The sequence below is a fragment of the Cordyceps javanica genome, chromosome 3 (genome assembly GCF_051103115.1).
Source record: "Cordyceps javanica chromosome 3, complete sequence".
In the NCBI taxonomy this organism is placed as follows: domain Eukaryota; kingdom Fungi; phylum Ascomycota; class Sordariomycetes; order Hypocreales; family Cordycipitaceae; genus Cordyceps; species Cordyceps javanica.
Genome location: NC_139297.1, coordinates 628083 through 654893, shown reverse-complemented (window position 1 = coordinate 654893; position 26811 = coordinate 628083). Strand labels below are relative to the sequence as shown.

General features: G+C 51.8%; 12 protein-coding genes across 12 annotated transcripts; 7 read left to right on the top strand and 5 right to left on the bottom strand.

Annotated features, from left to right (window-relative positions):
• Window positions 1–79: 79 nt before the first annotated feature.
• V2A60_004428 (Rec8 like protein-domain-containing protein) lies at window positions 80–2556 on the bottom strand (the record flags this gene model as incomplete). Its single annotated transcript, XM_083255748.1, has 4 exons — window positions 80–1826; window positions 1911–2183; window positions 2237–2256; window positions 2431–2556. The coding sequence occupies 4 exons, from the start codon at window positions 2554–2556 to the stop codon at window positions 80–82; spliced, it is 2166 nt and encodes a 721-aa protein (XP_083111874.1).
• Window positions 2557–3295: 739 nt separating this feature from the next.
• On the top strand, window positions 3296–4792 carry V2A60_004427 (pyridoxal phosphate-dependent transferase; the record flags this gene model as incomplete). Its single annotated transcript, XM_083255747.1, has 5 exons — window positions 3296–3430; window positions 3514–3555; window positions 3609–3999; window positions 4053–4713; window positions 4765–4792. 5 exons carry the CDS (start codon window positions 3296–3298, stop codon window positions 4790–4792), a joined length of 1257 nt encoding a protein of 418 aa, XP_083111873.1.
• Window positions 4793–5145: 353 nt separating this feature from the next.
• On the bottom strand, window positions 5146–7365 carry V2A60_004426 (uncharacterized protein; the record flags this gene model as incomplete). Its single annotated transcript, XM_083255746.1, has 3 exons — window positions 5146–5792; window positions 6566–6800; window positions 6907–7365. 3 exons carry the CDS (start codon window positions 7363–7365, stop codon window positions 5146–5148), a joined length of 1341 nt encoding a protein of 446 aa, XP_083111872.1.
• A 471-nt stretch (window positions 7366–7836) lies between these two features.
• Window positions 7837–8486, top strand: V2A60_004425 (uncharacterized protein; the record flags this gene model as incomplete). Its single annotated transcript, XM_083255745.1, has 2 exons — window positions 7837–7993; window positions 8107–8486. 2 exons carry the CDS (start codon window positions 7837–7839, stop codon window positions 8484–8486), a joined length of 537 nt encoding a protein of 178 aa, XP_083111871.1.
• Window positions 8487–9086: 600 nt separating this feature from the next.
• On the bottom strand, window positions 9087–9869 carry V2A60_004424 (uncharacterized protein; the record flags this gene model as incomplete). The annotated part of the gene is made up of 1 exon (XM_083255744.1): window positions 9087–9869. One exon carries the CDS (start codon window positions 9867–9869, stop codon window positions 9087–9089), a length of 783 nt encoding a protein of 260 aa, XP_083111870.1.
• A 738-nt stretch (window positions 9870–10607) lies between these two features.
• On the top strand, window positions 10608–11292 carry V2A60_004423 (uncharacterized protein; the record flags this gene model as incomplete). The annotated part of the gene is made up of 2 exons (XM_083255743.1): window positions 10608–10746; window positions 10808–11292. 2 exons carry the CDS (start codon window positions 10608–10610, stop codon window positions 11290–11292), a joined length of 624 nt encoding a protein of 207 aa, XP_083111869.1.
• Window positions 11293–11531: 239 nt separating this feature from the next.
• Window positions 11532–12891, bottom strand: V2A60_004422 (tyrosinase family protein; the record flags this gene model as incomplete). Its single annotated transcript, XM_083255742.1, has 4 exons — window positions 11532–11735; window positions 11862–12460; window positions 12525–12672; window positions 12733–12891. 4 exons carry the CDS (start codon window positions 12889–12891, stop codon window positions 11532–11534), a joined length of 1110 nt encoding a protein of 369 aa, XP_083111868.1.
• A 1784-nt stretch (window positions 12892–14675) lies between these two features.
• Window positions 14676–15221, top strand: V2A60_004421 (GNAT family N-acetyltransferase; the record flags this gene model as incomplete). The annotated part of the gene is made up of 1 exon (XM_083255741.1): window positions 14676–15221. One exon carries the CDS (start codon window positions 14676–14678, stop codon window positions 15219–15221), a length of 546 nt encoding a protein of 181 aa, XP_083111867.1.
• Window positions 15222–16315: 1094 nt separating this feature from the next.
• Window positions 16316–19154, top strand: V2A60_004420 (fungal specific transcription factor domain-containing protein; the record flags this gene model as incomplete). The annotated part of the gene is made up of 4 exons (XM_083255740.1): window positions 16316–16497; window positions 16603–16695; window positions 16828–17302; window positions 17355–19154. The coding sequence occupies 4 exons, from the start codon at window positions 16316–16318 to the stop codon at window positions 19152–19154; spliced, it is 2550 nt and encodes an 849-aa protein (XP_083111866.1).
• Window positions 19155–21973: 2819 nt separating this feature from the next.
• V2A60_004419 (uncharacterized protein) lies at window positions 21974–22489 on the top strand (the record flags this gene model as incomplete). The annotated part of the gene is made up of 2 exons (XM_083255739.1): window positions 21974–22129; window positions 22199–22489. 2 exons carry the CDS (start codon window positions 21974–21976, stop codon window positions 22487–22489), a joined length of 447 nt encoding a protein of 148 aa, XP_083111865.1.
• A 113-nt stretch (window positions 22490–22602) lies between these two features.
• Window positions 22603–23448, bottom strand: V2A60_004418 (uncharacterized protein; the record flags this gene model as incomplete). Its single annotated transcript, XM_083255738.1, has 1 exon — window positions 22603–23448. One exon carries the CDS (start codon window positions 23446–23448, stop codon window positions 22603–22605), a length of 846 nt encoding a protein of 281 aa, XP_083111864.1.
• Window positions 23449–24860: 1412 nt separating this feature from the next.
• Window positions 24861–25157, top strand: V2A60_004417 (uncharacterized protein; the record flags this gene model as incomplete). Its single annotated transcript, XM_083255737.1, has 1 exon — window positions 24861–25157. The coding sequence occupies one exon, from the start codon at window positions 24861–24863 to the stop codon at window positions 25155–25157; it is 297 nt and encodes a 98-aa protein (XP_083111863.1).
• Between the last annotated feature and the right edge of the window lie 1654 nt (window positions 25158–26811).

Genomic DNA, 26811 nt, shown 5'->3' with positions numbered 1-26811 from the left:
CCCTTATCGCTTACAGCAAATGCATTCATAATGAAATTCAAAAATGGCACAAGAGAAAATTAACAACCCAGGACAATGATTAATCCTCTCTGCCCGGGGAGAGGTCGATCCCTATGTGAATAGGGCCAAACGGCTGCGTGCCCTGCGCGTTATTGTCCTGGCGGACGGAGAGGGCGCCTCGCGTGGCCAGTGCCAGGACGTGCAGGAAAGCCTGCGCCGCAATGGCGCCGTCGTGCTTCAGCGGATTTGCGATATGTTCAAAGTCGACCCAGCGACGGTCTCCCGCCTCCGGCTCCTCCGCCTGCTCGCCGTGCAGCACGGCGCGCTTGGCGGCGTAGTCGAGAAACGCCTGGCTGGCCCCGTCCAGGCCGGCGTACGCGGCATCGTCAAAGTCGAGCACAGGGTCCATGTCCATGGACGAGTCCAGCACCGAGAGGTCCAACGCCACCTGGGACGGCGTTGCCGGCGCGGCGGGGTCGCTGTGACGGTCGAGAGCCGCCAGTGGGAGGAGGTTAGTGCTCTTGTGCAGCAAGGGGCTCGGGGCTGCTGCCTTTTGCGCGCTGCCGGGGGCAGTCGCGCCGCCGCGGACGGACGAGCCTGGCGCGGCGGAGCCCGGCCGGCTCCAAGGCATGATGGAGGACGAGTGGTGGTCGTCCATTGGGGGCAGCGCGTCCATGCCCGTCTCGAAGTAGGAGTCGTGCTCGCTGTGGAGTCCGGATGGCGGCGGCGGCGGCAGCATCTCATCAAAGTGTTGGCCACGACCCGTTTCGGCGAGGTCGTCTGGTTCATGTCGGGGGCGGACGTGGCGCTGCTCGTCCGGCGCAGCGTCGTCTACAAACGCTTCGCTAGACTTGCGGCGGCGCGAGGAACGATGAGGCGTCTCGGGCTCGGGCTGACCAAAGGCGTCGGGATTGAGCTGCGAGAGGACGTTCCAGCCACTGAAGGCGGCGGCGAGGGGATGGTCCACGCCGTTCACCCGAGACGTGAGGCCCACGTTGGCGAGACCGTTGTGTAGAAGAAAAGCGAGTGCGTTCTTCTTGGCCTGTGCGGGTGTGGTGCTGTCTCGGGTCTTGGTGGCATCGGCCATGATGTCGACATAGTCATGCAGCCAATGCTTCTGCTCGCTGCGCGACAGGGCAATCTCTTCGTCGACCATGGAAACGTGCCTGGTGACTCTGCGGCGTTTTGCGGGCGCCACCACTTGCATGACTTCCAACGTGGTGATGGCGCGGTCCTCTCCGGAGACCACCACATGGTCGCTCGTCTTGGGGGCAGTTGGGGCTGGAAAGGCCTCCGCATCTGGGAGCACTTGCTCCTCACCCATCGCGAGAAAGTCATGCAGAGGCTGCAGCTCTTGCGCTCCAGCGACAGGCAGGGAGACGTTGGAGGGCGTGTCGCCGAAGAAGGGGGGCAGCTCCGGCTCCTCCTCGATAAACTCGACCAGGTTGCCGTCACCGTCAAAATTGAGGCCGATTTCCCCGATGGCGGCAAAATCATCCTCTTGCGTAGGGAGAAACTCTGGCCCGTCGTCCAAGCGGCCTATTTTCCCGTATGGGGAGCTGCTCTGACCGAGATGCGAGGGCAGCCTGTAACTTGCAGGCGAGTGCGACGACGGCGGCAGTTCAAGGTTGATGGGCGGCGTCTGTCGGGCGGCGGAACTTCGTCTGCTCGTGTAAGCCTGGAGGGGGGACATTTGCGAGAACTTTGTGGCAGAGCCTTGGCTGGGAATGGCGAGCCATTCAGCGTCGATGATGCTGAGATCCAGTGGCGGAAGCTGGCTCATGGGATCAAAGTTGGGGTCATCCTGCAGTGTGATGCTCACGCGCCTGAAGCGGAGGAACAGAGTTAACAGTTGGGTAAACGAGAATCGGCCGTCTGAATGCCGTGGCGACTTTGTTCACATGGCTTACTTGGTCTTGGTGTTTGGTAGATCGAGGTGACTTGACTTGATGGCACGAAAAAATGTCATCATGTCGCTCTGCGTCTTTTCGGTATCGGAAAGGAGATAGCCGCATTGGTCGGCAAAAATGCGAGAGACGCCGTATAGGAGATTGCCCTGTAGGCGTAGGGCCAGAGGCGCGCCGGGGTCGAGAATCTTGCCACAGGCGCGCGGAACGTTGACATCTTGGATCGCCTTCTTCGTGACGCGCTTCTGATGTGATTTTCCTACGGTGGCAACGAGCCTGGGGCGGTTATCAGCCGTGTAAGAGGAACGTGCTTCGTTGAGGATGCATACCAAATGGTGGAAACGCCATACTGCGTACTGGTTAAAACTGCACCGTGTCAGCTGAAAGTCGAGGATAGATGCCAAGACGGCGTAGATGGAAGCCTACTCTGATTACTATAGAACATTCTGGGGTAAGAATAAGAGACAACGAAAAACAAGAATAGGAAGGCTGGTGTATGTAGCCGTGCTCAAGGGGCTCGCACGACCTGATCGGACTTGAAGCTGCGGCGGCGTTTGAAGATGAAGACATCGCGACCCTCTGCAATAGTCCAGCGCCGTCTACGCGTTTCAAACGCGCCGTTTGCATTTGATTGACGGCCGTCTTGCATTGTTGCAGATTATCTGACTGCCAGCTGGCAGAACCGTTGGCCACATTGCCAGCGAGCGGCACGTACATTGTCAACCGTGGCAAGAGATGGAATGAGAGAAAAACGTCTCTTATACTTCATGTTGCTAAAGACATTTCTGCATTGTTATGTATATTACTATATCTACCGGCTCATCTGCCATTCGCCCTCCTTCCTTGCTGGAAATGCTTTTATATCCAGCCCCAGATACGCAGGGCTGCCCTCCATACTGGGTAGATGTCGAGCAAGCCTTCTTAACAGCATACCCATGAGATGTATTCAAATACTGGCACGAAGTACATGCAAAGCATTATATATTGTCACACCACTACCAACCAACCTTATTTTTGAAGGATTTCATCGTGGATTCGAGGTGGGTCACGCCAGGACATCACGGTGCTCAGTCTCGGTAATGGTCGGTCAACTGGTCTCGAGCTGCACCACATAGCCAGCTGTGGGCAGAGTATTCACGTATGGAAACCACAGTAAGACTCTTCTCCGTAGATACCATATCTCTAGGTTGCTTATTTCTCTCATATCTGCTCAACCAGCAAGCCGGGCTGCCCCTTGGCTGTGCGCAGTCTTATATCCTGGCACGGCGTCCTCCCCACTTCTGTCGGGCCCGTCGATCTACGAGTCAATTCACGGTCGACTCTTTTTCACAATGAACAACTCAGTCTACTCACTATTATCAGACGTGTCTATAAATATCAAAGTTACCATGACGGCCATAACTTCCACCAGAGCGCAGGCCACAGCCAAGTTCCTAAGTGCGCCTTGGATGTTCGCCACGAGACAGACATATGACAAAGATACGAACCCAGCCGGCGTGATCTCCTTTGCGTTAGCTGAGAATGTGAGTGAAAACGGTCACCGAGAAGACACTTGACGAACAACGTAAAAGCAAAGGGAGGGGTTTTCACTGAGAATTTCGTACAGAGATTGGTTGTGCCAGATATTCGAGACTTTGTGAACCGCAACGTGAGTCCCCTCATTAGTCGGTGTGCGACTTGCATCGTTAACAGCCGACTCAGGTCACGTTTGAGGTCAACGACTTCAACTATGGCACTACCGCCCGCTTTCCCAAAGCGCTGGCTGCGCACCTCACAGAGTATCTGCATCCGTGCCTCCCCATTGAGCCGGCGCATATTCGGTCGACCAGCTCGTGCACCGCGCTCCATGACATGCTGGCGTGGGCCGTGGCCGACCCCGGCGATGCAATCCTCCTCAACCGTCCCATCTATGGACGTTTCGAGCTGGACTTTACGAACCGCGAGCAGGTCAAGATTCTGTACGCGGACACGGACGCCGAAACGTGCCTGACTGTGGGCGCTATCCAAAAGTACGAGGAAGCCCTTGCCGATGCCGCGGCGTCGGGCACAAAGGTCAGGGCGATCCTCATCGTCAATCCCAACAACCCTCTCGGTACGTCTGATCCCAAATACCATGTCTCGCATTCGGACTACTCATGATTCAAGGCCAATGCTATCATCGAGACACTCTGGTCGAGCTCATGAAGCTGTGCCAGCGCCACCAGATTCATCTCATCAGTGACGAGGTTTACGCCTGCTCCGTCTTCGAGTCTGACGAGCCCGAGGCCGTGCCCTTCACGTCGATGCTCTCCATCGACCCCCGCGGGCTCATCGACGAGGACCTGCTGCACGTCGAGTACGGCTTCGCCAAAGACTTCGCCGCCGGCGGGATGAAGCTCGGCGCGCTCGTCACCCGCAGCCGGCCCGTGCTGCGCGCCCTCGACAACCTCATGCGCTTCCACACGCCGTCGGGCCCCGTGCTCAACATGGCCTGCGCGCTGCTCGAGGACCGCGCGTGGTGCCGCGCGTACATTGACGCGATGCGCAGCCGCACAAAGGCGGCCCACGCCCACGCCGCGGCGCAGCTGCGCGCCGCCGGGATACCCTTCCTGCCGGGCTCCAATGCGGGCTTCTTCGTCTGGATCGACCTCTCGGCGCACCTGCCGGCGAGCCTGGACGGCGAGGCCAATGCCGAGTTTGCGTTTACGAAAAAGGCGCTGGTGGCGGGCGTGTTTGTGCAGCCCAGAGAGGAGCATGCCAACAAGCCGGGCTGGTACAGGCTAGTCTATACCCAGGACCCTGAAATTGTCACGGAAGGCATCAGAAGGTAGGTCTTGATAAGCTTGATCTGTAACAGCACTTACTAATGACATCACAGACTCAAGAGCGTCATGAAGTCGACGTAAATCACTACAGTGGCGAACAAAACTTGCCAGTTCCCGGGGTGGATGCAACGCGTTTGACGGGCCAGATGGCGAGTTAAAATTTCGACGGCGCACCACCATATGAATTATATATGCCATATACATTATGAACATTATAGAGGAGATATACAATGGGTTTGAATAATGCTATCCTGACCTTCTCTTCTCAGTATTGCTGTCTGTTAGAACTGTCAATCGGGAGTTTTGGCGAATATGCCGTTGTGTTCGAGTCTATCTACCTAAAGCTGTCGGCTCATCTGACAGAGCAAATGATGTTTTACAAACAAACATAAAAGTAAAGCCATGAGCCGGGCTTGTAAATTCAATTCGCTCAATCAAATAAAATTGGCGACCCAGATATCCATGGCCTTGATGCCCTTCCGACCACCGTCGACAACCTTCACACTTGCCGCACATGCATCCCGCAACGCAGACACCGCCGTGCGCTTCCTCTCATCACTCACCAGCGTCTCCAAGTCGCTTTGGAAGTCGGAAGAAAGACAATTGCCAACTTCCCATTGTCCATTGAACAGCTCGTCTCCGCATTGTAGGCTAGTCTCGCTCTCTAGTTGCCACCCAGCGGCCATGGCCAGCTCGGTCAGCCGCTTCGGGCCCAGCACCGTGCGGACATTCCGATGCGAGATGCTACCCTCGGGACGATGACACTCCAATGCGGCCTGAGCGAGCGCAGCCAGCAAGTGAGGTTGGGCTGAGGGGTGCGAGGCTACCAATGACCACTCCGACAGGAGTAGGCGTTTGCTATGCTGCCTGATGGCACGAAATGTGGAAAGAATGAGCTCGGGGGAGAAGAAGTACCAGAGGCTGTAGGCGAGCACTGTCGCGTCAAAGGCCGTGTCGGTGGATGAGGAGGGGGTCAGGGACGAGAGGTAGTCTAAAGGGGACTGTTGCACCCAAGTGATCCGGCTCCCCAGCGGGCCTTGCGAGATGTGACCTTGAGCTTCCCCCAGTGTATGAGGGGCACCTGCAGGAGTGATTCGTTAGACAGCTTCTGCTTGCGACAGCAAAATGGAACAAGAGAGGTGAGAAGACCTACCATAGTCCAGAGCTGCGGGATCTACTGCAACCACCTTCCCCTGCTCACCTACAGCATTGGCAAGCACGGTGGTACAGTCGCCTTGGCCACATCCAAGTTCTAGCACCTTGGAACTGGAAGAGATACTCCAATGTTGGAGAAGCAGCTGGCGATGAGCGGTAAGGGACTTTTGTATATTAAAATGAGCTGGACTGTGTAAAGAGAGACGGGCGAGAGTCTCGGTCTCAAGTTGAGTAGACATGATGGAGTAGTAGCATGCACCAGACGGCTAGGGTGAGATTGCGCAACGAACGAATTTGTCTTGCAAGGTATGGATAGAATAATAAATGAGAGGATTACGGTATGTATAAAGTATATATACTCGAAACTTGTCTCACGGGCTAGTTATCTGCCAAAGGCATCGCACACTATATATCATGGGCTGAAGACCACCCGCGACCTTGCTCTGTCCCTTGTTTGACAGCATATGCAAGTACGACTGTTGATCAAAGGTCTATGGCGATCCTGGCCCGCTTATTACCGTGTTCTCAGAAGCTCAAAGCCAAGGATCGGTGATATATCAAGCTGCATGAAGCCCACATGACACGCCACCCGCTGGCACCGTAGTTCTACGACTAGATTATCCACCCCGCCTGGACAGGCAAACTCGCGAGTTGTGCTATTGGGCCTCTGTGTAAGGTCAAGAACGCCGAGCAGCTCACCACGCACCGGCAGTGACGAGTACGACAGAGTGTCGTAATCGAGCTCCTCTATACTAGAGGGGGTGTTTGCCGAGGTGGCCGAGGGGGCGATGAGCTGCCATATCTCGATTTCTGAAATGTCTCCCTTGGTCGTAAGATCTTTGGAGCGCACAGAAAGCTCGGGTGGCGCTCGCCAAGAGAGCAGGCAGGTATTCGCGCCATCGGAGGGAATGGGAAAGCGCATAATTGTGGAATCCTGCGGCTAGATTAGCAGTTGCAGACAACGTGGCTGGCATAGATACTGCATGGAGCACTGGCTGAGCGAGCAGACCGGGGCCAAAAAGTAAACATGAGAAACGCACCTCGACAGTGATATAGACCTGCATCCCCGGTCCCCACACGGCGCTCTTCATCTTCCGGCTCACCCGTGCGATTTTATCTGGCCAAGAGTATCGATAGACCGGGGAAGGGGGCATGAAATCCGCCACATGCTCCAACCCCACACCAGCGGCGCCGTGCGGGAGCGCAGCGAGGTCAGAGTCAGACAGCGGGTAGTCTCGGTACCTTGCTAGTGTGGCGGGAAGCAGAGCAATGTTCACCGCTGATAGGAGCGCCAGGGCGAAGGAGAAGTACAGGATGAGCCTGGGCAGCTGGGATGGCTTGGATGGCGCGAGACCGTCCAGGCCTTGGTGCGACGCGGCCGAGTGGTCTCCGTCGGAGGAGGCGCGGTTCTCGAAAGGCGTGCTGCAGCCATCGCCGTCGTCACGCAGCAAAAGCCGCTGATATTGCGAAGAGTCGGGCTTCTCCTTGAAAGGAGCCATGGCGACGAGGAGGTCGAAAGTGTATGGCAGAGTGAGCAGCGAGAGGATGGGGAGGGGGGCGCTCCTCTAGAGGTGAAAGCGAGTGAGATTATGTAGACTACTGGGCCGGTGTCAGTTCAGCTATACTGCACGGTCAGACAGTCTCCATACTCACGTTTGCCGTTTCGTTGCCTGCCGTTGTGCGTACAGGTAAGACATGGGACGGGGTTGCCACGTCGTATTCAGCGGCTGCGCAGATCGCCTGGTTTGATCGACTGCGCGATCGCCGGCCCGTAGTTTGAGATGCTAGCCCCCGAAGAGTGTGGGACTGTCGATCGCTCGTTATTTGTGCTTTTTCTTCATATAGCACCAACACTGACTGGTAGAGCAGGAGAGGCCCGGGAGAGAGACTTGAATCGTCTGGGCGTACCGAGTACTTCATCTTGCGCTCGCTCCACGCCGCCGCTTGGTTTTGGGCAGCAGTCGTCAACCATGGTCTCCCTCCTCGCCGCAGTCACCTTTCTGCTTGGCCCCTGGGCCCATGCCGCATTTGCCGCGCACGCCGGCTTCCACGTCCAGTTCCCGTGGATGACCCGCGGTCCAAACCCCAAGACTCGGCCAGAGCTAGACCGCTATAATCCCTTCTGCAGTATGTTGCACTCTCTTCTTGGGCCGGTAGCGTTGAATGACACAGAAAAGGGCAGATAATTCACAGTCCCCAGGAATACGCCCGCAGTTCCCGCAGTTTTCTGTCGTTCTCAGGCTATCCTGGAGACCTTGTGACGGCCTTGTACACCAAGCATAGGGTCCCAAGAAAAAGAGACGACTTTCAGCATCTCATCTTCAAGGATGTTCCAATCCAGCCGTCCGGGCAGCTCTGCGTAAACGTCACTATCCCGTTCGAGACCGTCCCTGGCGAGATTGGAGTCATGTACTTCGAGGCAAGCGATCCGAAAACGGGAACTGTGGAATACCATGTCAGTCTCTTCCTGCGGCCCATTTCACAGCTGAAACTGACTCAAAGACAGTGCTCTGACGTCAAGATGGTCAATTTGGGTATGGATGCACTGCCGGAAGATCATCTGGCCATGTGTGCGGCTAACAACGAAACCCTTATTCCGATGCCGGATGAGTACCTGTAAAGCCCACAAGTGTGGCTCGAAAGCTCGTCGGTCGTGGATATTGGCAGACATGGATTGGACGCGAGATTCTCTCGGCGCGGTATACACATTGGAGCTGGAATGAGTCAATCACATTGGTCTATTCTCTTTGGTTCATAGCAACAGCTACGCTTTTGATGCCAAATACAAATTATCCCGATAAAAAGATTCATCGTCAATTTACTCGCACATATACTGAAAGATATGGATACGTAGCCCTCAAGAAAAAAAACGAAGCAGCCTCGACCTACATGGAGAATCAAGACGAAGCATTGTTTCCAACAATGTCAATGATTCGCAGTCGTATCTTAGTCGTGGAGAGACTGAGCATAGTACACATGCACAGATTAGGCGCCCGAGATACTACTTCATTGGCTGTATTTATTCAATTTCGGTTTGATCTAATACAAATAGCAAGAGAATTCATTTCGAGACGTCATAACATTGATAGGTTGCAGCTCCCGCCGACCGAACGAATTACAGCAGTTTGGGAATTCTTCTCAATTTGAAAACCGGGACTTAGGACAACATCTTGGCTTCAGGTGTATCCCACTTCAGTCCATGGAGAAAAAATCCAGCTTCTCACTCTGCGGCCACGTCGTCGCCCAGGCGGTAGAAGTGTCGCTTCTCGACAGACTTGTCGTCACCAAGACGGTAAAAGTGTCTTTTTTCGACTGATTTGTCGTCGCCAAGGCGGTAAAAGTGTCTCTTCTCAGCGGCCACATCATCACCGAGACGGTAAAAATGTCTTTTCTCGACTGACTTGTCGTCACCAAGGCGGTAAAAGTGTCTTTTCTCCGCGGCCACATCATCACCAAGGCGGTAAAAGTGTCTTTTCTCGACTGACTTGTCGTCACCAAGGCGGTAGAAGTGTCGCTTCTCGGCACCATCACGCTTTTCGACATCATCGCCAAGACGGTAAAAGTGTCGCTTATCGACATCACGCTTCTCGACATCATCACCAAGGCGGTACCGGTGCCTCTTCTCGACGTCACGCTTCTCAACATCATCACCAAGGCGGTACCGGTGCCTCTTCTCGACATCACGCTTCTCGACGTCATCGCCAAGAAGGTAAAAGTGTCGCTTATCGACATCACGCTTCTCGACATCATCGCCAAGAAGGTAAAAATGTCGCTTCTCGACATCACGCTTCTCGACATCATCGCCGAGAAGGTAAAAGTGTCGCTTCTCGACATCATCACCGAGCCGGTAGAAGTGTCTTTTCTCGGTCGTGTCAGTCTCAGGGGCCCGGACCGCTGGCTGCTCGCCGCGGGCAGACAAATCGGCAGCGGGGACCGCCGCGGACTGGACTGGAAGGATAGTCAGGCCGAAGCTGGCAAAGCTGGCAAGAGTACTGAAGCGCATTTTGGTAGGCTTTTTTTTAATGGATGAGTAGATTGATGTTTTTCTTCTTGTTCAACCAAGTGTGTAGGAGATAGCTCTTCAGGGCCGTCAGGGACATTTATGTGTTCTTGTGATCTGGACTGCATCAAGTGTTCTTGATCCGTCTGAGCTGCGGGTTGCATCGCGGTCAAGATGTGGTATCTCAGATCCTCGCTGCATCTGGGCAATCAAAGAGAGGCCAAGAGGCCAAGACTCGTGCATGCATGTCTTGTGCATTTGAGTTTCTCCTACATGTCTTGGAGGTTCGCATACATGTCTCATGAGTTGTACTGCAGAGGGTGTGATCCGCTGCACAAAAGTTCCGAAATCGGTATCACACTTCAGCGTAGATATCAGGCCATTCAACGGGAAGCTGAAAGTGAGATGTAGTCGTTGATCGCGCCGATCAACGTTGAAGGAGTAACCGCTGCCGTCTATCTCTTGGCGATGGTCACACCAGTGTGATAGTATTGCGCAGGAGATTCTAGACTGAATTGCGTGTGCGTCGCGCCTCTGACGAGCTATTCGGATCGACAATTGATTGTCTCGGCAGCGGCTATCCTCTCCTCACCGCCCAGGAGCACCACGTTGTGACCACCGAGTGAGATTCAGGACGTCATCAACGGGCTCATCATTGTTTAACCCTCTCCCAGTGAACAGAAAATCATCGTCTCTTTCTCCTCGCCCCAACACACCAGCTCTGACTACCACTATGCCGGGATGTTTTCTAAATCGCTGACAGTCGAATCGCGCGGCGTTCGCCTCGGCCTTCTCGCAGCGCTCGGCGCATGCCTGGCCTTGAATTTAAGTGCTCTCGTCTTCTCCCTCCGCATCCTGATGCGCGGGACTCGGCGGTACAGTTAGTGTTGCTCTGCACTCCAGGATCCTGCCGTACTTGGACCAGGGCTAACATCGAGCAGGCTACCTCGCCGGCGACCATCCTCGGGAGCTCCCGCTCCGCGTCCGCACCATCCAGGTCGACTTTCACGACGACCCCGTCCACTACAAGCTCAAGGGCGCCAATGCCACGGCCGAGTGGAACGCGCTCCGGCCACCAGGCACCGGCTTCGTGTTCCTGGGCGAGGATCCCCAAGCATTCGACGTGTCAATGTGGCACCAGCTGCACTGCCTGAACCATATACGCGCCATGCTCGTCAACGGGGACGACGGATCCGACCACACGGAGCACTGCTTCCACTACCTGCGGCAGGGCATTCTCTGTGCCGCCGACACGACATTGGAGTGGGGGGCAACTACCAAGTTGGCAAATGGCGATACAGTTGCTTCGGGCGTGGGAACTACTCATACTTGTCGGGACTGGCATCAGGTGTATGATTGGATGGAGAACAATCACGAGCGGTGGACACCTGAAATGTCCAAGATGATTAAAGAGGCTGTAGGGTAGTATGTGTTTCTGTAAAGTGCATGAAGGAAAGATAAACACGTTTGTGTTCAATGTAATCCGAAATACAGTTCACTGCCATCTAGAGTGGATGAACTTCTATCGTGCGTGTCCGAACTCTCAAGATGCGGCAATGCAGCGTTTGCTTCACGTCACAAACTTCACGCGGCTCTACGTCGAACGACTGGGCCGAGGCGTGAGAACGAATTAACACCCACGGTTTCCATTCTGTCTAGCATCTGTCACGCCTCCTCTGCATATCGGTAACACAGCGGCCAGTTGGATGTATCCAGAACCATTCTCGGCGTTATGGGCGCACTCTGGACGTCAAACGGCATCCGATGATCCACGTGTGCTTCGGGATCGTATCGCGGATCGGTCATGTTGTGAGGCGTGAGGGGCATGCCAGAAAAGGCGCCAAAATTGGATGGGTGACGCCGTTGCCACTGCATAACTCAAGTTAGCAACATTATCATCCAGTGTCTCGTTCTGCGTCAGACAGGAGGGGGGGGGGGGCGGAGATGCACAGCCAAGGGGATGACATGGGGGGTTCGTGAGCGAACGGGACGCACCTCACTCCACAAGCGGTCCAGCTGTGCATGATGCAGCCAAAACAGCGGGTCATTGGGCGTAAAGCTGCTCGCCGTGTCGTCGCAGTCCTCCTCTGGCAGGGCTTTTGGGCAGTCTCCAGCAAAGTCGCCGCCAACAAAGTTGTGTATGCGGTTGTGCATCAGCTCCATGGCGTGCCGGAACCGGTAAAAGTCGCCTGTGGTGTGCTCGGTCGTGTTTTGCACAAACTCGGGCCCTATCGTGTTGTTAAGCGGCGTCTCGTGAGGCCACCAGCCGGTGAGCAGCGTCAGGTTTCTCCGCAGCGGATGTGGGATCGGCCAGGCCAGCTCAAAGCTGCTGCTGCTGCTGCTGCTGCTGCTGCTACTGCTCCCGCCGCCGCCGCCGCCGGACGGTGCAAAAGCGCCGGTGGTGACGGTGCAGTCGGTCGCTGGGGAGGAGTCGCAGTCGCCCGTCCCGCCGAGGCCGTGCTCCGGCGAGTCGTCAAAGACGGGAGAGCGGAACAGGTCTGCGTGATCGCGCGACCAGTCCCAGTACGGCGTCGGCCCTGTGTAGCCGCAATTGCGGCGCAGAGACGCATCGAACAGGTGCGTGAACCATCGGTCTTTGCCAGCGCTGTTAGAATGTGACGGCGGAGGACGGGCGAGCGATGGGCTGGTAAAACTCACGCCATGGCAAGAAGTAGGCGTTTCTGTGCGCGCTGTACACCACCGATGCATGCGAGTAGGAGAAATCGTCGTACAGACTCCTCTTGCCCTCAAGCACCGTCTGGTTCTTGGTCAAGGACAGCCGTTGGTGTCGTATACTAGCCAAGCACTGGTAGGCCTCATGAGTAAATGCGTGCTACCGGCGAGAGAGGGAAAAGAGGGGGCGCACCTTGACGGCTCCTATCCACGCAGATTTGTCATTATTCGTCAAGTTTCGCCATTCTCTGCGTATAAGCAGCTTCTTGCACTTCTGCGGCTGTTCCTCCCGCCTGTCAGTCGCGTAACAGAGGATGGCGAATAGAAGGAGGAGAAGAATTGAACGACTCATGGTTCCAATTCGGCCAGCGAACATTGAATAGTAAGCAGGCGGCAATCAGCGCAGTATGGGAGTCGAAAACTGGATACTCGGCTTGCGGTGCATGTGGAAAGAAGATGGTGGTGAAACCAGACAGCGTAGGCCTGCGAGTCTCTCTACTTGTAGCGCAGGCTGGCATCTGTCACATTGTAATTACCTGGCGCTACGATCTACCATATTATATAATTGTGCAGCGCCTTGCGGGGCACGATCTGCCACATCTACAGGCCTTGCCTAATTTTGGAATCCGGCTCTAAAAGGCTGCAATTGGTACGACTTTAAATCAAGGCGGACATGCATGCGGAACAAAGGTCACGGACAATATCAACTACAAAGGCACTTGCATATCGCGGTACTGAGACCTGAAAAGATGCACGTTGCAAGATGTCTCAAAAAAAAAAGAAAAAAGAAAAAAGAAAGCGAAGTCATGTTAACCCTCCAGTTTACGCTAAACGCCTCGACAATGGAGAATGCCTTGGGCAGCAGCAATTACGGGGGACCGAGTCGCCGGCGCCGCAGTTGAAGCTCGGTTGTCGCCGCAGACGCGGCAATGCAGTTCTGACGCGACATTCCAGCGAATCGGCATAAGTTGGCGGTGGCTTGGGCTCATCAGACTTTTGACATAGCTGGCACAAGGTTTCCTCTCTGGGTCTCTTCTGGTTGGAAATGTAACCGGTTGACTCTTCATGTCGCGTGATGCCCGCCACCGAACGCGTCACGCTACGAATTCGTCAAGTACGCCCAGAGCCGCAGGCAGGATCACAAGGGAAATCATATTACCAGAGACCTGACTTCAAATATCATATATTTTCTCTTCTTCTTCACGAGGGTGATTTAAGCTTGTGCGTGGTGCAACTGCAATGCATTGCATCCAGGATAGCAACGTCTATGTTTCTAATAGGAATGTGTCGATGATGCGTGTCATCCCAACTACAATGATTAAAAGTGCGTACCCATCTGTGCAGAAAAAAAAAACTGAGCAGCCTGATCATTGGCAATGGGCAGAGCCGTTCAGGGCAGTAGGGTCCCAGGCCGGGCAGTCCCGCCATTGACCATTGTTGTAGGCGGAGGGTGCCTTGACTACATCCTGGTGCGGAAATAGTTGGATCTTTGGATACCTACTGGTACTAATAAAGTAAAGCACTTTGTGTCTGAGACAATGCTTGAAAATCTAACGAAAAGGGTCTGGATCAAGTTTGGCATTTCTAAAAGCCAACTCGCCCGCAGAATGTAATGTTTTCGCCTATTCATCCGTCATGACCACGAGAGAGATCACTCGGACGGGTGGAAATAAATGGTACAGGTACTGTTGCCGTCTATATACGCACCTCCTTTGAGCTAGTTCAGGTCAGTCAGTCTTTTAGGCCGTTGAAAAAAAGTTCGGTTGTGCATCTCTCTGTTTAGTGTTGGGGGTGCTTCGCCTACAATTTCCTTCCTATCGTCCAAACATACTTGGACTATGCACCGCCCCCTTTCTATCCCGACAGTGAGGGAGAGAAGTTAGCATTGCTGCCAGGCGTAATAAAACAGCGAATTTGAATCAACTGTACTGACCAGAACGGATCATGTGAAAACTGCAAAGGAAATCCAAGCGGAGACTCTAGTCTCGGCGGCCGTGACTCACACATAACCTACAGCTTCTATCATACGACTCCAAATTGAACACAACTGTCAATTTTACAATTTGATTAGCGATTTTTTCCAACTTCAACCGCATGCAATAAGAAAACGGATACATTGCAAAACTATCTTGCGTCATGACCATCACTATTCGTTCCGAAACGGTTGACGATTGTCCCGCCATCCACGCCCTCACGAAAGCCGCGTTTCCCGACTCCACGGCAAGCGAGGCTGCCATCATCGACGACCTGCGCAGCGCGGGCGCCCTCACCGTCTCACTCGTCGCCGTCGACACGTCCGATCCTGCGGGCACTATCATTGGCCATGTCGCATTCTCCCCCGTCACCATCACGCCCGCGATCGAGACGGGGGTCTGGCTCGGTCTCGGCCCGATCAGCGTCACCCCTGGTCGGCAGCGCCAGGGCATCGGCCGCATGCTCATCCAGGACGGCCTGAGGCGCCTGGCGACTCTGGAGAGCGTGCAAGGCTGCGTGCTGCTCGGGAACCCGGAGCTATACAACAAGTTCGGGTTCGAGGCAGGCAGAGGCCTGGTGCTGGAAGGCGTGCCACCACGTTACTTTATGAGTGTCTCGCTGGATGGAGGCGAGTGCCCACAGGGTGTCGTCAAATTCCATGCCGCGTTCGATCAGTCGCTAAAGGATGCCAATACGAAGTCACATTAGGTCAAGTCGTGTGTACTATTCCATGAAAGCGCCACTTGCCATCCGCTACTTGTTTGTACGGCTCAATTGATCAGGGCAGATTTTTTGGTGCAGTAGAACCAACATTCCGAGTCAAGACAGGCCATGTAGCTATTTTTAAAATATAACGTGTGGTTGGTTTTTTTTTTAGAGAAAACTCCTGAATTGAGCCCCCCCCCCCCCTTTTCAGCTAACAATCACAAGTACGTAGGGATAATAAGCCAAAGTGAAGACGGCGACCGGCTCTCGCTCGTTAAGTAGCTCGCCATCGCTAGTGGTGCAGATCACGTGATGAACTTTTGTTGCGAGAGCCCTTGTCTGCGGGCGGGATTTATACAGGGTTGCAATTCCTGTCAAGGTTTTTGAGTTTTTGGAAAATGAGCAGGGCGGCCGCACTTTTGGGGAAAAAAGAAAACGTCATTTCGCACAGCCTTCCCCCCATTTCAACTTGCTTTTGTGTTTTTTATTTTTTCCTGCAGCCGCGCTATCGGGAAGATCTTGCTCAGCGCACGCCACACATCAGTGAAACGATCGAGCTGAAGCCTGAAGCCCATTCATTGCCTGCCGCCAGTGGCAGCGCCAAGGTCTGGTAGGTCCCCTACTTATTAAGTACCCTCTACCATAGAGGTAGGTACTTAGGTACCTGCTACGCAGTGAAGTCTCCAGCAGTCCAAAATACCTCTGCACCAAACTGCCCCTCAGAGGGTACCTGTGAACCCACCTGTGCAGGGTGCTGCTCACTGCCGGCGCCTTGTGCTCGGCAACTACTCCGTACCGTACCTAGGCAACTGCCTAACACCTAACTACGGAGTACGGAGTACCTCTACCGACCTACAGATTACAGATTACCTACTGCTGCTGCTGTACCAGTAAAGAACCCTCTCCGGCAGGCAACATCTCAGTGTGCCCCTCCCAACCACCAGCAAACAACACCAAGGGAACCACAGTCTAGCCTTGTTGATCGTTGGGCAGGTCAAGCATTGTTCACACGCTCATCTGTCTGGAGAGGCACCAGCAAAAGGGATCTGCGGGCGTTGAATCGTCTCGTCTCGGCGTCGGAGCCGTCGCCGCCCGTGATGGACCCCAACGTCAATGCATCATCCTACGCCAGCTCGGCCCTGGGTTCCACGGCTGCCTCGTCCGTTGCGTCCACCTCACCGGCCGCCCATGTCGCCGCCAGCCCGTCAACATCCACCGCGGCCCCTGCTCAGCCCGAAAAGCCCATCATAAAGCGAAGAGCCGCCATCGCTTGCCGCGCGTGAGTCCACTTGCCCGAAATCCACCCCCGTTGCCCGCCCGGGTCCCCTCGTCGTCTTCTTTTGCCGTGCTGGCGTGCTGATCAAACGTTGCCCGCACGCCCCAGCTGCCGTCGTCTGAGGAGGAAATGCGTCCATGACAAGGGCAAGCCGCCTTGCAAATCATGCCGGGAAAGCGGCCCCGAGTTCGCCCAGGAGTGGTAAGTCGCACTGGCCCGTCGTACCCGCGCAGTGGACACGGACATGGATGGACATGGATACAACATGACCGTGGCACGATATAGATGTACCATGAGAAATATCAGATGCTGATATGACCCCACCATCCACAGCGAATTCCCCTCTCGCGGCCAGCCCGACCTTGATCGTGACTACCGCCACCCTCGCACCAGAGCTGAGCGGCCCAAGGGCACCGCTGCCAAGGCAAAGCGCACAGAGGAGCCTCTTGCTGATTCGTGGGAGGGCTTACCTCCGCTCGACGAGCTCGTCGATGGTGTCAACCGCTTTACCCGCTTCTACTTCCAGCTTGGCTTCCTCCCCAAGAGGCAATACCCCGAAAAGCTTCGCATGAGCCCGCACTCGTGCAACTTGTTTCTCTTGCTGAGTATACTGAGCGTCTCTGCCCGTATGACCCCGGCTCTGTGCGCCCGGTATGGCACTGGCGTGAAAGCCGCCGAGTATTTCATGGAGCGTGCCTCCCGCATAGCACTCGAACGGGTATATGCCGAGCCTTCTCTCGAGCTGTGCCAGGCCTTTTATCTACTCAGCATTGCCCAGCACGGGAGCGGCTTGAGAAACAAAAGCTATGTTAGATGCACCCATTCGGTCTCGCGTAACTCACGAAACTGACATGACATAGATGAACATGGGTGTTGCTGTTCGCATGGCTACTCTCATGATGCTGCATCGGGAAGAGACGTACAAGCTGAACAATCCAACTCGAGAAGCAATCATGGTAGCAGAGTCGGCTCGTCGTACAATATGGATGCTCCACAGCCAAGACAACCTGCATTCCGGCCCAGTCTCGCCAGTGGCTCTGTCCGCTTCCGACATTACTACCCTTCTACCTTGTGACGAAGACGACTTTGCCAATGGTGTCCTGCCAGGTTCACGCGCTGCGTTGGCCGGGACCCAGCCCGCAAATGACAACCCCGCTCTCATCACTGATAAGAACCGATCTCTCTTTGCTACTCTCATGCAGATACACAACCTCTGGGGAACTGTAGGTCGTCGCGCTGTGTATGATATCCGCAGCTCGAATCCGTGGGATTCCAACAGTGAGTTTTCCAAGATGGCGAAAACCTTGAGCGACTGGGAAGCCTCTCTCCCGCCCAGTCATTTATTCAGCCACGAGCTGCTCCGACGATACAAGAATGTGGGAGAAGACTTGGCCTATCTCTGTGTCACCATGATGACGAGACTGTGCAACATTGTGCTTCGGCGCCCCTATCTTGTCGACTTGATCCAGCGCAAAGAGGCTCGACAGCAGGTCTTCTTTTCAACACTGTCACTGGAATTGTTTCGCAATGTCCGCTGGCTCTACCAACAAATTGAGGCCCAATTCACAGACCGCACACCCGACGAAAGCGTAGGCGCGCAAATCGCCTCTTTCTGCGTCTACAGCTGCGGCCTTTTTTCAACCTACCTATGTAAATATCCTGAAATCTGCCCTGACCCCTCCATTGCGGAAAAGGGACCCGCGATGCTCGAGAGAACAATCAGCATTCTCAATGAAAGTAAAGAAGTATGGCCTTTGGCTTCGCGCTGGGCCGAGTCCTTGGAGAACTTTTTCAAGAATCCCAAGTCGACGCTGCTTACAACAGAGGGGAGCATGGATGACGGCAAGGACCCTATCCCGCGGGCCATCAACCAATTGCCACCGCCCATCTCCAAGTCTGCCGAGTCTGTGGCTGCTGTAGCGGCCATGCCAGACAGAGCCCTTCCTGTACCTGGCACACAACCAGGTATCGTATCGGCGACGATGGGCGCACCTCGAAACGACCATATTCCAAGCTCAATGGCCCCCGGCGCTCACGGACAACTGCCAGCCAACACACACTACGCCAACCAAATACATCAGCCACATCCATCGCCGACACAACACCAACAGGCGCAAAACCGCTCCTATCTCAGTCATTACCAGACGAGCCAACCACCGCAACCGAGGCAAGACCTGCATACCGCACCGCTTCAATTTGGCAATCAGCATCACCAAAGCGCAGCACCAATCCTACGACCCGTGGTCGGTCCATCCAATAACAGCCCCGCGCCTCCACTTCACCAATTATCGAACGCTGCCGACTTGGCTCCGCGCTGGCCACTCACAGGCGTCCCAGAGCCATCGTCTGCCTCTGCCACCATGGGCCGCCGACCGCAGCAGCCTGACGGAGTGGGCATGCTGATTCCGGGCTTTGCCAACTTGCCCCTACAGGCGCAACAGCAGCACGGGTACATGGCCAACAGCCTCATGATGGGCCAGGATATCTCTGGCCTCTCTTCGCACCAGAATCTACTCCTGGACGGTTTTGAGAATGAGTTACTCTTTCAGTTTGACGGCGAGCACGACCCGCACATGAGCTTGCCATTCGACCAGTGGCAGCCAACCAACATTTACACGTACACCCCATACGATCAATTGATGGATACTACCAGCACCTAAGCGTGAGACTAACACTAAAGGCAACAGCTGTTGGAAATACGAGGTCCCGCTAGCAAAGCCGAGCCCGTTTGTTGTCGAAGATTTGCTTTATTTGGTTTCTTATATTTTCCTTTATCTCATCAAGTTTGCACATACACACATTGGCACGGAGTTGGGCGTCGTCGGGTTTCCCTCTTTTTTTTTTCTACTTCTTTCTTTCTAGTCTATAACGAGCATTCACCATACGCTAATACCGTACATCAATGAAAGACTATATATTCATTCCCATACACCTCTTTTTCTTTAACATTAAAAAACACCCTCCGTATGAGGGTCGTCGAGCTTGGTCTTTGGGAACGAACGGAAACCCGCCTTCAACCACCGACGTCTTAAGTGGGCGGAGAGAAGAGGCGGGGGGTGGAGGAGGGGTTCATGCGCTCACCGATAACCATGGCATCATAACAACGAACAACTCCCTCCCCTACGTCTGAGAATGCAGGAAAGCAGGGAACGTCTGTGTGTCACTGTCCTGAGGTCTATTTCTGGGGGGTTGGCGCACCCGTTTGTAGACGCGCCAGCTACCCTGGATGGGTACCTCCGCGGTTTGCCCACGGACACCTATCTTAGTAGTTATTACTTATACCGAGTGAGTATAACGCTAGGCGCTTATAAGAAGAAGAGGTAGAAAAAATATTTTTATACTTATTAAGAATGTTATAATAGCTTAAGTGGCCTAAAATTCTAGAAGAGTATTTCTTTTTTAGTTTTATAAGCTTTTTAGCTATATTTTTTATTTTTTTTTAATTCTTCTTTAGAGCTATTAAGTAACTAGTATTATATTATATTAATACATATACTAGTAGAGATAAAGATTTCTAAGGAACAATTTTATAATATTAAGTATTATACTAGTACTCTATAGACTTATAGTCTCTTTAAAAATATTTTATAATAATTCTATAGTTAAGTAAATAAATATTATTTAGTTATTTGAACTTTTCTATTATAAATTCTCTAAGTATATTTAAGCCTTTTCTAAGCCTTTATACTTATAACTTTCTATTATTACTTATTACCTTGTATATTCTAGTAATTATTAAAATAAATATTATTGAAATGAGAATTTATTTAGATAATAGTTCCTATAGCTATTAAAAATAAGAAATCTTTACTTAGAAGTATTTATTAACTTTAATTCAAGGATAATGGTAATCTTAAGCTAATAAATAACAATAATATATCTTAAATAGTATTTTAAAGGTCTTCTTCTATATATTAGCTTATAATAATACTATAGTATAAAGAATAATAATATAATCTCTTTGGGGCGAGAAAATGCGATTCTTATAATAGTAGAATATCTCGGTTGAAGGCGTTATTGGGTAGCCCGCAAGTGGGTGGCCGGCGTTATATTAGCTTGCTAGTATTTTTTAAAGATATGCAGGTGGCCGTGACATCGTCGTGCCGTCTAGCCGCGACCCCTCCAGAGCCCTCTTTTTAGTGTGTGATAGAAGATGGGGTTGAAGAGACGGGGGCAGCAAAAGTCGGGGCATGGCACCTATCTCCAATGTGTGGGGACGTACTGGGGAGTATCCGGGAAGACGGCGATGATTAAATCTTTACGAGTTGGATGAGCGTCTGCAGAGCAGGTGAACATATCCTCTATTAAGATACGCAGTTTCAACCCACGTATTGGACCACACACAGTTATTGTCGGTACATGTATCATGCAAAACAGTCCTCAGTCGTCGAGCAAAGAGGACTTAGTTCGCCGAAGCCTGCCTCATGGTCAAGAACCTCAACAGCCCCCAAAACTGCCTTTTTGATTCAGAATAGGTGGCAAGGGAAGGGGGGGGCTTTCCGGCGCTCGGCCAAGAACTCGGCCAAATCTGCAGCGTTTTCCAGATTTAGACATTGAAGACATCCTGTTAATCCAAAAAAAGCTCTTGATAGGTTGGAAATATAGTACGTTTACGCCAAATATGGGAACCATTGCCAAACATCATGCAGGAGTGCATTATGACAAGGCTGCTAGCACGGGCGGCTGTGATATAGCACATAGATTAACCATTCCTTATACGGTCGGCGACCAGGTAGCTATGTTTTATCTGCGTCTTTCTTCTCCGTGGGGTCTTCCCTCTCTTATGCGGCTTCTGGCCTATCCCGCGCCGCGCTGCGTGACGAAGCCGTCAGCGTTAATAATAAGGTGCCACCCTAGCTACATGACTACCCTAGCTACCCCGGAGCTAAATCAATTAAGCAGTAGGGCTCTGCCTCGAGCTCGGCGAGCGTCATAATTCGGAGTGTTCCTAGGTTCTAGCGCGCCTCCAGAAAGGAGCTATCTATCATAAGATTCGGAGGCGAAGAGGGTAGTAATAACTTCGTAGGGTTCCCTAACCTCTTATTAGTTAGAATACAATAATAGTAGATTATCTTCCTAAATGGTTCTGTCCTAAATTACAAAATTTATATGCTATATTACAGCCGCCGCCAGCACGCTTATGCAGAGCATTACATGCCGTAGCATTGTGGCCAGGCTGCCACCTGCTGAGCAATTCCTTTCAGGTCTCATGAAGCGCTGCGTTACGTGTGAGTATGGAAATCTCGCAACACTGTCCGTTTTCGCTCAGCCTCATTAGCCATCTGCAGTAACGTATCGTGTTCATGCTGAAGAGTTGAGTCTGCCAGAGGTGAGGGTAGATGTTGCAAAACTGCACCTAGACGACATGTATAAATAGTACGTTCAGAGTAATGTACTCGCCACTCTTTATACGAATCAACCCATTCTCATCCCATCATTACAATCAGCAAAGTAGTCAAAAAGGAGAACAAAAACAAAAATGCTTTCGCCCACAGTCACCTGCTTTTGCCTCATCTCGCTCGTCTCGGCCAGCGCAGTCCTACCTCGCGCCGCCTGCGGTGAAGGCTCGCAAAAGATTTGCTACGGCGTCGGCGGCGGACAGTCGCAGGACCTGGACCCCGAAGATGTGCAGTACGTTGCCGAGTACCTCCGGTTCTTGAATGACCAGAACCAGGGCCAGGACAAGTTCTGAACCATGCCCAAGGCCATTGACTGCGCCGAGTGGTCACTGCCAGTAGCCAATGCCGGCACGGTGCTCGCCCTCGCCAAGCACATCAACAACCGCGAGAAGTCTTCCATTCTCTACGAGGATCTCGCTGCCGCCATTGATGGAGGCAAAAATTCAGCGGACAAGGGGCAGAACGGAAAGAATGGCGGGCAGATGGGCGTCACGGCAAACACCAGCAATCCTCTTTACAATACGGACGAATATGATAAAAGCGGCGCGAAGCCTGATGGCATCATCATCAAGCTTGTCAAAGCCCCTTCTAGTTGAATGTTTCACAGTGCTTTGACAGATATGGAATTTTGGTGATTTGTGCCACGGCAGATTATCCGCCAGCAGATTAGACAAAATATAAAATGTTAATGATACGTATTCAAATGGTACTAAATACTCGTACCAATAGTGTACTGCTCATACTCGGCTTCCATTCCAAGACATACGTGCCCAAGCCAATAGTTTAGGCGCAGAAACTGCTTCGATGCATAGTGCTCACTCCATTCTTCGAACTTAATGACCCAGTCCGGTGCATTGAGAAAGGGATACCGCAATCGGAAAACAGTGCAGCGACCGCGATATTCCCAAGTATCGTGGCGGAAGAACATGGCTCGAATCTGCACCCAAAGCACGCGACGGGCGAGCAGGTCGGCCGCGGCAGGAGAGACGGCCCTGGCAGCCGCGTACACAAGACGCAGCCAAAGCGGCGTAGAGCATAGCTTAAAGTACACTTCGGCATCCTGCACCGCGCTGGCAATCAAGTGATCGAGCTGGCGCGCCTTTTCCGAGCCGGAAAGACGGATCTGCGCGGTCGTCGTGGCCGGCGCGTGCGAGTTGTGAAAACTTCGCCACGAATGTAGACGCTCGGGGGGCGCCTCTCCGGGCACGCCGCTGAGGAAGCCGTCAAGGTACCACCATCCGCTCAAAATGTAGAATTGTCTGCACATTTCTTGCGTGTGGTGGCATACGCGCGGGTACGACCAGAAGCTTCCAGCAGGGACCTCGACGATGACGGCATCCTTTTGAAACTCAAAGGTGACAAGGTTGGGAAGCTTGGACCCGCGGCTGCCGTCTGGAATGAAGAACCGCCTCAGATTCTCAAACCGGGTCTGGTGGCGCGTGTCTGTCCGGGCGACGCAGTTTGTAAACAGGGAATGGACGCCGTGAAGGCGGAAGAGCCGGTGGGCAGCCGTGAGAGCCGCCAGAAGCGTGGCGGCGTACCAGAGAAATGCCATGCTTTGGTTGATCACCAAGATTTTGAAGAGTATGCAAGTGGCCTTTGCAAAAGAGCACGATGATGCAGGAGTGCCATAGCTGAAAAGGGAGAATGAGAGTGCTGGAAGGATGGTTGCTTGTTAATAAGGAGATGAATGTCAAACTGCTACACGTGCCACGCACCCACCTTGTGTCACAACGAGGTGGGCTTGAGCATACTAGTGATAATTAATAGGCTTAAAGGCATAGCTAAAATAGAGAGACAAGATAGCATAATAAGATTAAATTACTATTTTTAAAAGATTATAAAAGAGAATTCTTATTAGACCTAGGAAGCTCGCTAGAAGTAACTAGCTAGAGCTAATAATAACTTATAGCTCGTTAATATTAATAGGCCTTTATTCTCTAACTGTATTAATAGTTAATAAGATTATAACTCTATAAATATATTACTTTATATAGTATATAGTTAATAGTAGTATATAGATAGTTAATTCTATTAATCTAGTAAAAATAAGAGAGTAATTTTAGATAATAATATTTCTTATAATAAGATTAGTCCCTCTCTTATAACTTCTTATGTTACTATATAATATATATATATATATTGAGTAGACTAGCGCTCAGTCACGTTTTCTAGTACTGATAATCTAGGTGTAACGGTGGCTTAAATCTAAGTCACAGATAGGTCTGTTTCTTAGGAAGTGAGTTAGGTTGAATAGCTACAGGGTAGCTAATGAGCAGTTCATAGTAGTATCGTAGGCTTGTAAGTCCGTTAAGAGATTAACTCTTAATAGTAGAACTATTACTTAGATTGATCAATAGAGATCTAGACTACCTAGCTATAGAAATACCTTCTCCTTAAGTACCCGTCTATCTCTCTATTGTAGGCTTGGATCGAAAGGCTCGACCTTTGATCCTCTAGATCCCATTCCTGGATCGATGGCTCGACGGCTCGAGTCCTCGATCCTGGGGAGGTCACGTGACCTCCGGTCCTTTCTGGGCGCTGGTGCGTTGAACCCTGGTCCGCCTTACTTAGCCCCGCGTGCATGCTGTAGTGTTCGTAATACAATACTCCTCCCCTAGTGGTCTTGCCCTCAAGGCCTTCAAAACGGGCCGTCTGGGTGGTAGGTAGCTTTTCCCTCCTGCATCATCATGGCCTATCATGTCTGCTAATCGCGTCACTAAGTAGAGATCGAAACCGCGTTCCCAAAAGTCCGAGTAGTGCGAGGCTTTATTATATTCCATTCTTTCCAATCCGTAGGCCATGGAAAAGGGTCCCTGTTCTTATTGTCAAAAGAAGGGCATTGCTTCCTGCTAACTCTCGTCTTCCGATTCTTCTCGCTGCGCTCAGTGCGTAATGGATCATCAGTCCCGCTGCGACGTGTAGGGCATTTCGCCAGCCTAGCTCCGCCGGATAGCCGATCACCATATGCGTTTTGAGCAAGAGCTTGAAATAGCCGAGGAGGAACGTCGTGCGATGGACGCCAAGATTGAGTGTCTTCGCAAACAAAAGAAATTGTGGTTCGAGAAAATGATGCGTGCGGTCGCGCGTGGTATCGACAACGTCGAAGAACTGGAGCGTGTGGAACGGGAGGAAGCGGAACAGCTTCAGAAGGCTATAGGGGTCCTTCCTACTCCTTCTGAGGATTTGGATCCCGCTCTAGTTCGTTCTTTGGATGCCGAGTTCGGTGTTGAGTCGTTAGATAATACTTATGCGATTGATTAGGATATGTTCCTTGGGAATAGAACTATTCAAGTAGAGTCGAGCAATTTATAAGGTTCTCAATTGGTTCCTAGGTATTTTCGGAGTTCGGGTATCCCTTCCATTTAACGAGATAATGACGATTTTTCATGTTTCCTCGTGCCCTGAGTATCTCCTTAACTTCGTATTCGTCCGTATTTTCTACCGTGATTCTCGTAGCGAGTGTAGAATCATCTAGTGCTTTCTCGAGTAGTGATATGTGAAAAATAGGATAGATTCTTATTCTATCGGGTAATAATAGTTTATAGTTAGTGTCTGATATTTTTCGTTTGATAAGGAATGGTCCGATTTTCTTCTAGTTAAGTTTGTTGCTAGGTCGTTTCGTTTTGATGTTTTTGTGGATAAGGTAAACTTTATCTCCCTCCTCTAGGATTAGCGCTGGCAATCTCTTTTTATCCGTATAATGTTTTATTCGATTTTGTAGAAATATCTATTCTTACTGCAAGTGTTTTTGTGTTTTTGTGTTTCAGTGATCGTTGCTGTATGTGCCACAGCTGCTGGCGCGTGCACACTGCGTGCCGCATGTGTTTCGATAACGGGGTCAAATCTATAGTTTGCCCTAAATAGTGATATCTTCATATTCTCGTTTTCTGAGCTATTGTAAGCCCATTGTGCAAGTGGTAGCCATTCTACCTAATTATCTTGTCGATAGTTGACATAGCTTCGTAGGTACTGTTTAAGAACTTGGTTTAAGATTTCCGTCTGTCTGTCTGACTATGGGTGGAATGCCATAGATAAGCCTTGCTTAATCTTCATTGTTTCTATTAGGCATTTCTAGAAGTTTGACGTAAACAATTTGTCTCGGTCTAATATAAGTCGTGTCGGTAGGCCATGCTATGCGATAACTGTCTTGAAGAACATATACGCTAGATCTCTCGTATTGCTAGATTCTATATAAGGAATATAGTAAGCGTATTTCGTGAGTTTATCTACTATGACCAGGATACTATCGTAAGTGACTCCTGTCATTAGTTCTTTGGATTTTGGTAGTTTGACGATAAAATCTATTGTGACTATTTGCTATGCTCTTTTAGGTGGTGGTATTGGCTGTAGTTCACCGTAAGGAGCGTGTCGTGCTGCTTTTGCTTTTTGGCAAATGTCGCATTTGTCCATAACTTGTTATACTATTTTTCTGCTTTCGGGAAAGTCGTATGATCTCCTTAGTCGACTAATTGTCTTCCCTACACCCTGATGTCTATATAACGGGTGTTCATGTATTTCTCTAATAAGTTGCTCTTGAAGTGTACTGGGGACGTACTGCCGTTCGTTGTACAAGAAGCTTCCTACTTCCTTGCGCAAGTGCGTTTTTGTCTCCCAATTGTCCAAGTAGTTGTTATTTTTGCTATGTGATGCAATTCGTTGCATCCATGTCTTATCTGGCTTTACCTGCCAGGTAATGTCAATTTCTCGGGTGCCTAGCATAAGGTTCCTATCCTTGGTAGCGCGTAACAAGGGTGCATTGTCCACTTGTTCTTCCGATTTTAAGTCCTCTCTTTGGCTAAGCGCGTCTGCTCTTCCGTTTTTGGATCCTTTACGGTATATAATCTTAAAATCATAATCCGTGAGGGTTTTATACTATCTAATTTACCTTTTATTTAGGTCTTTCGTGGTTAAAAAC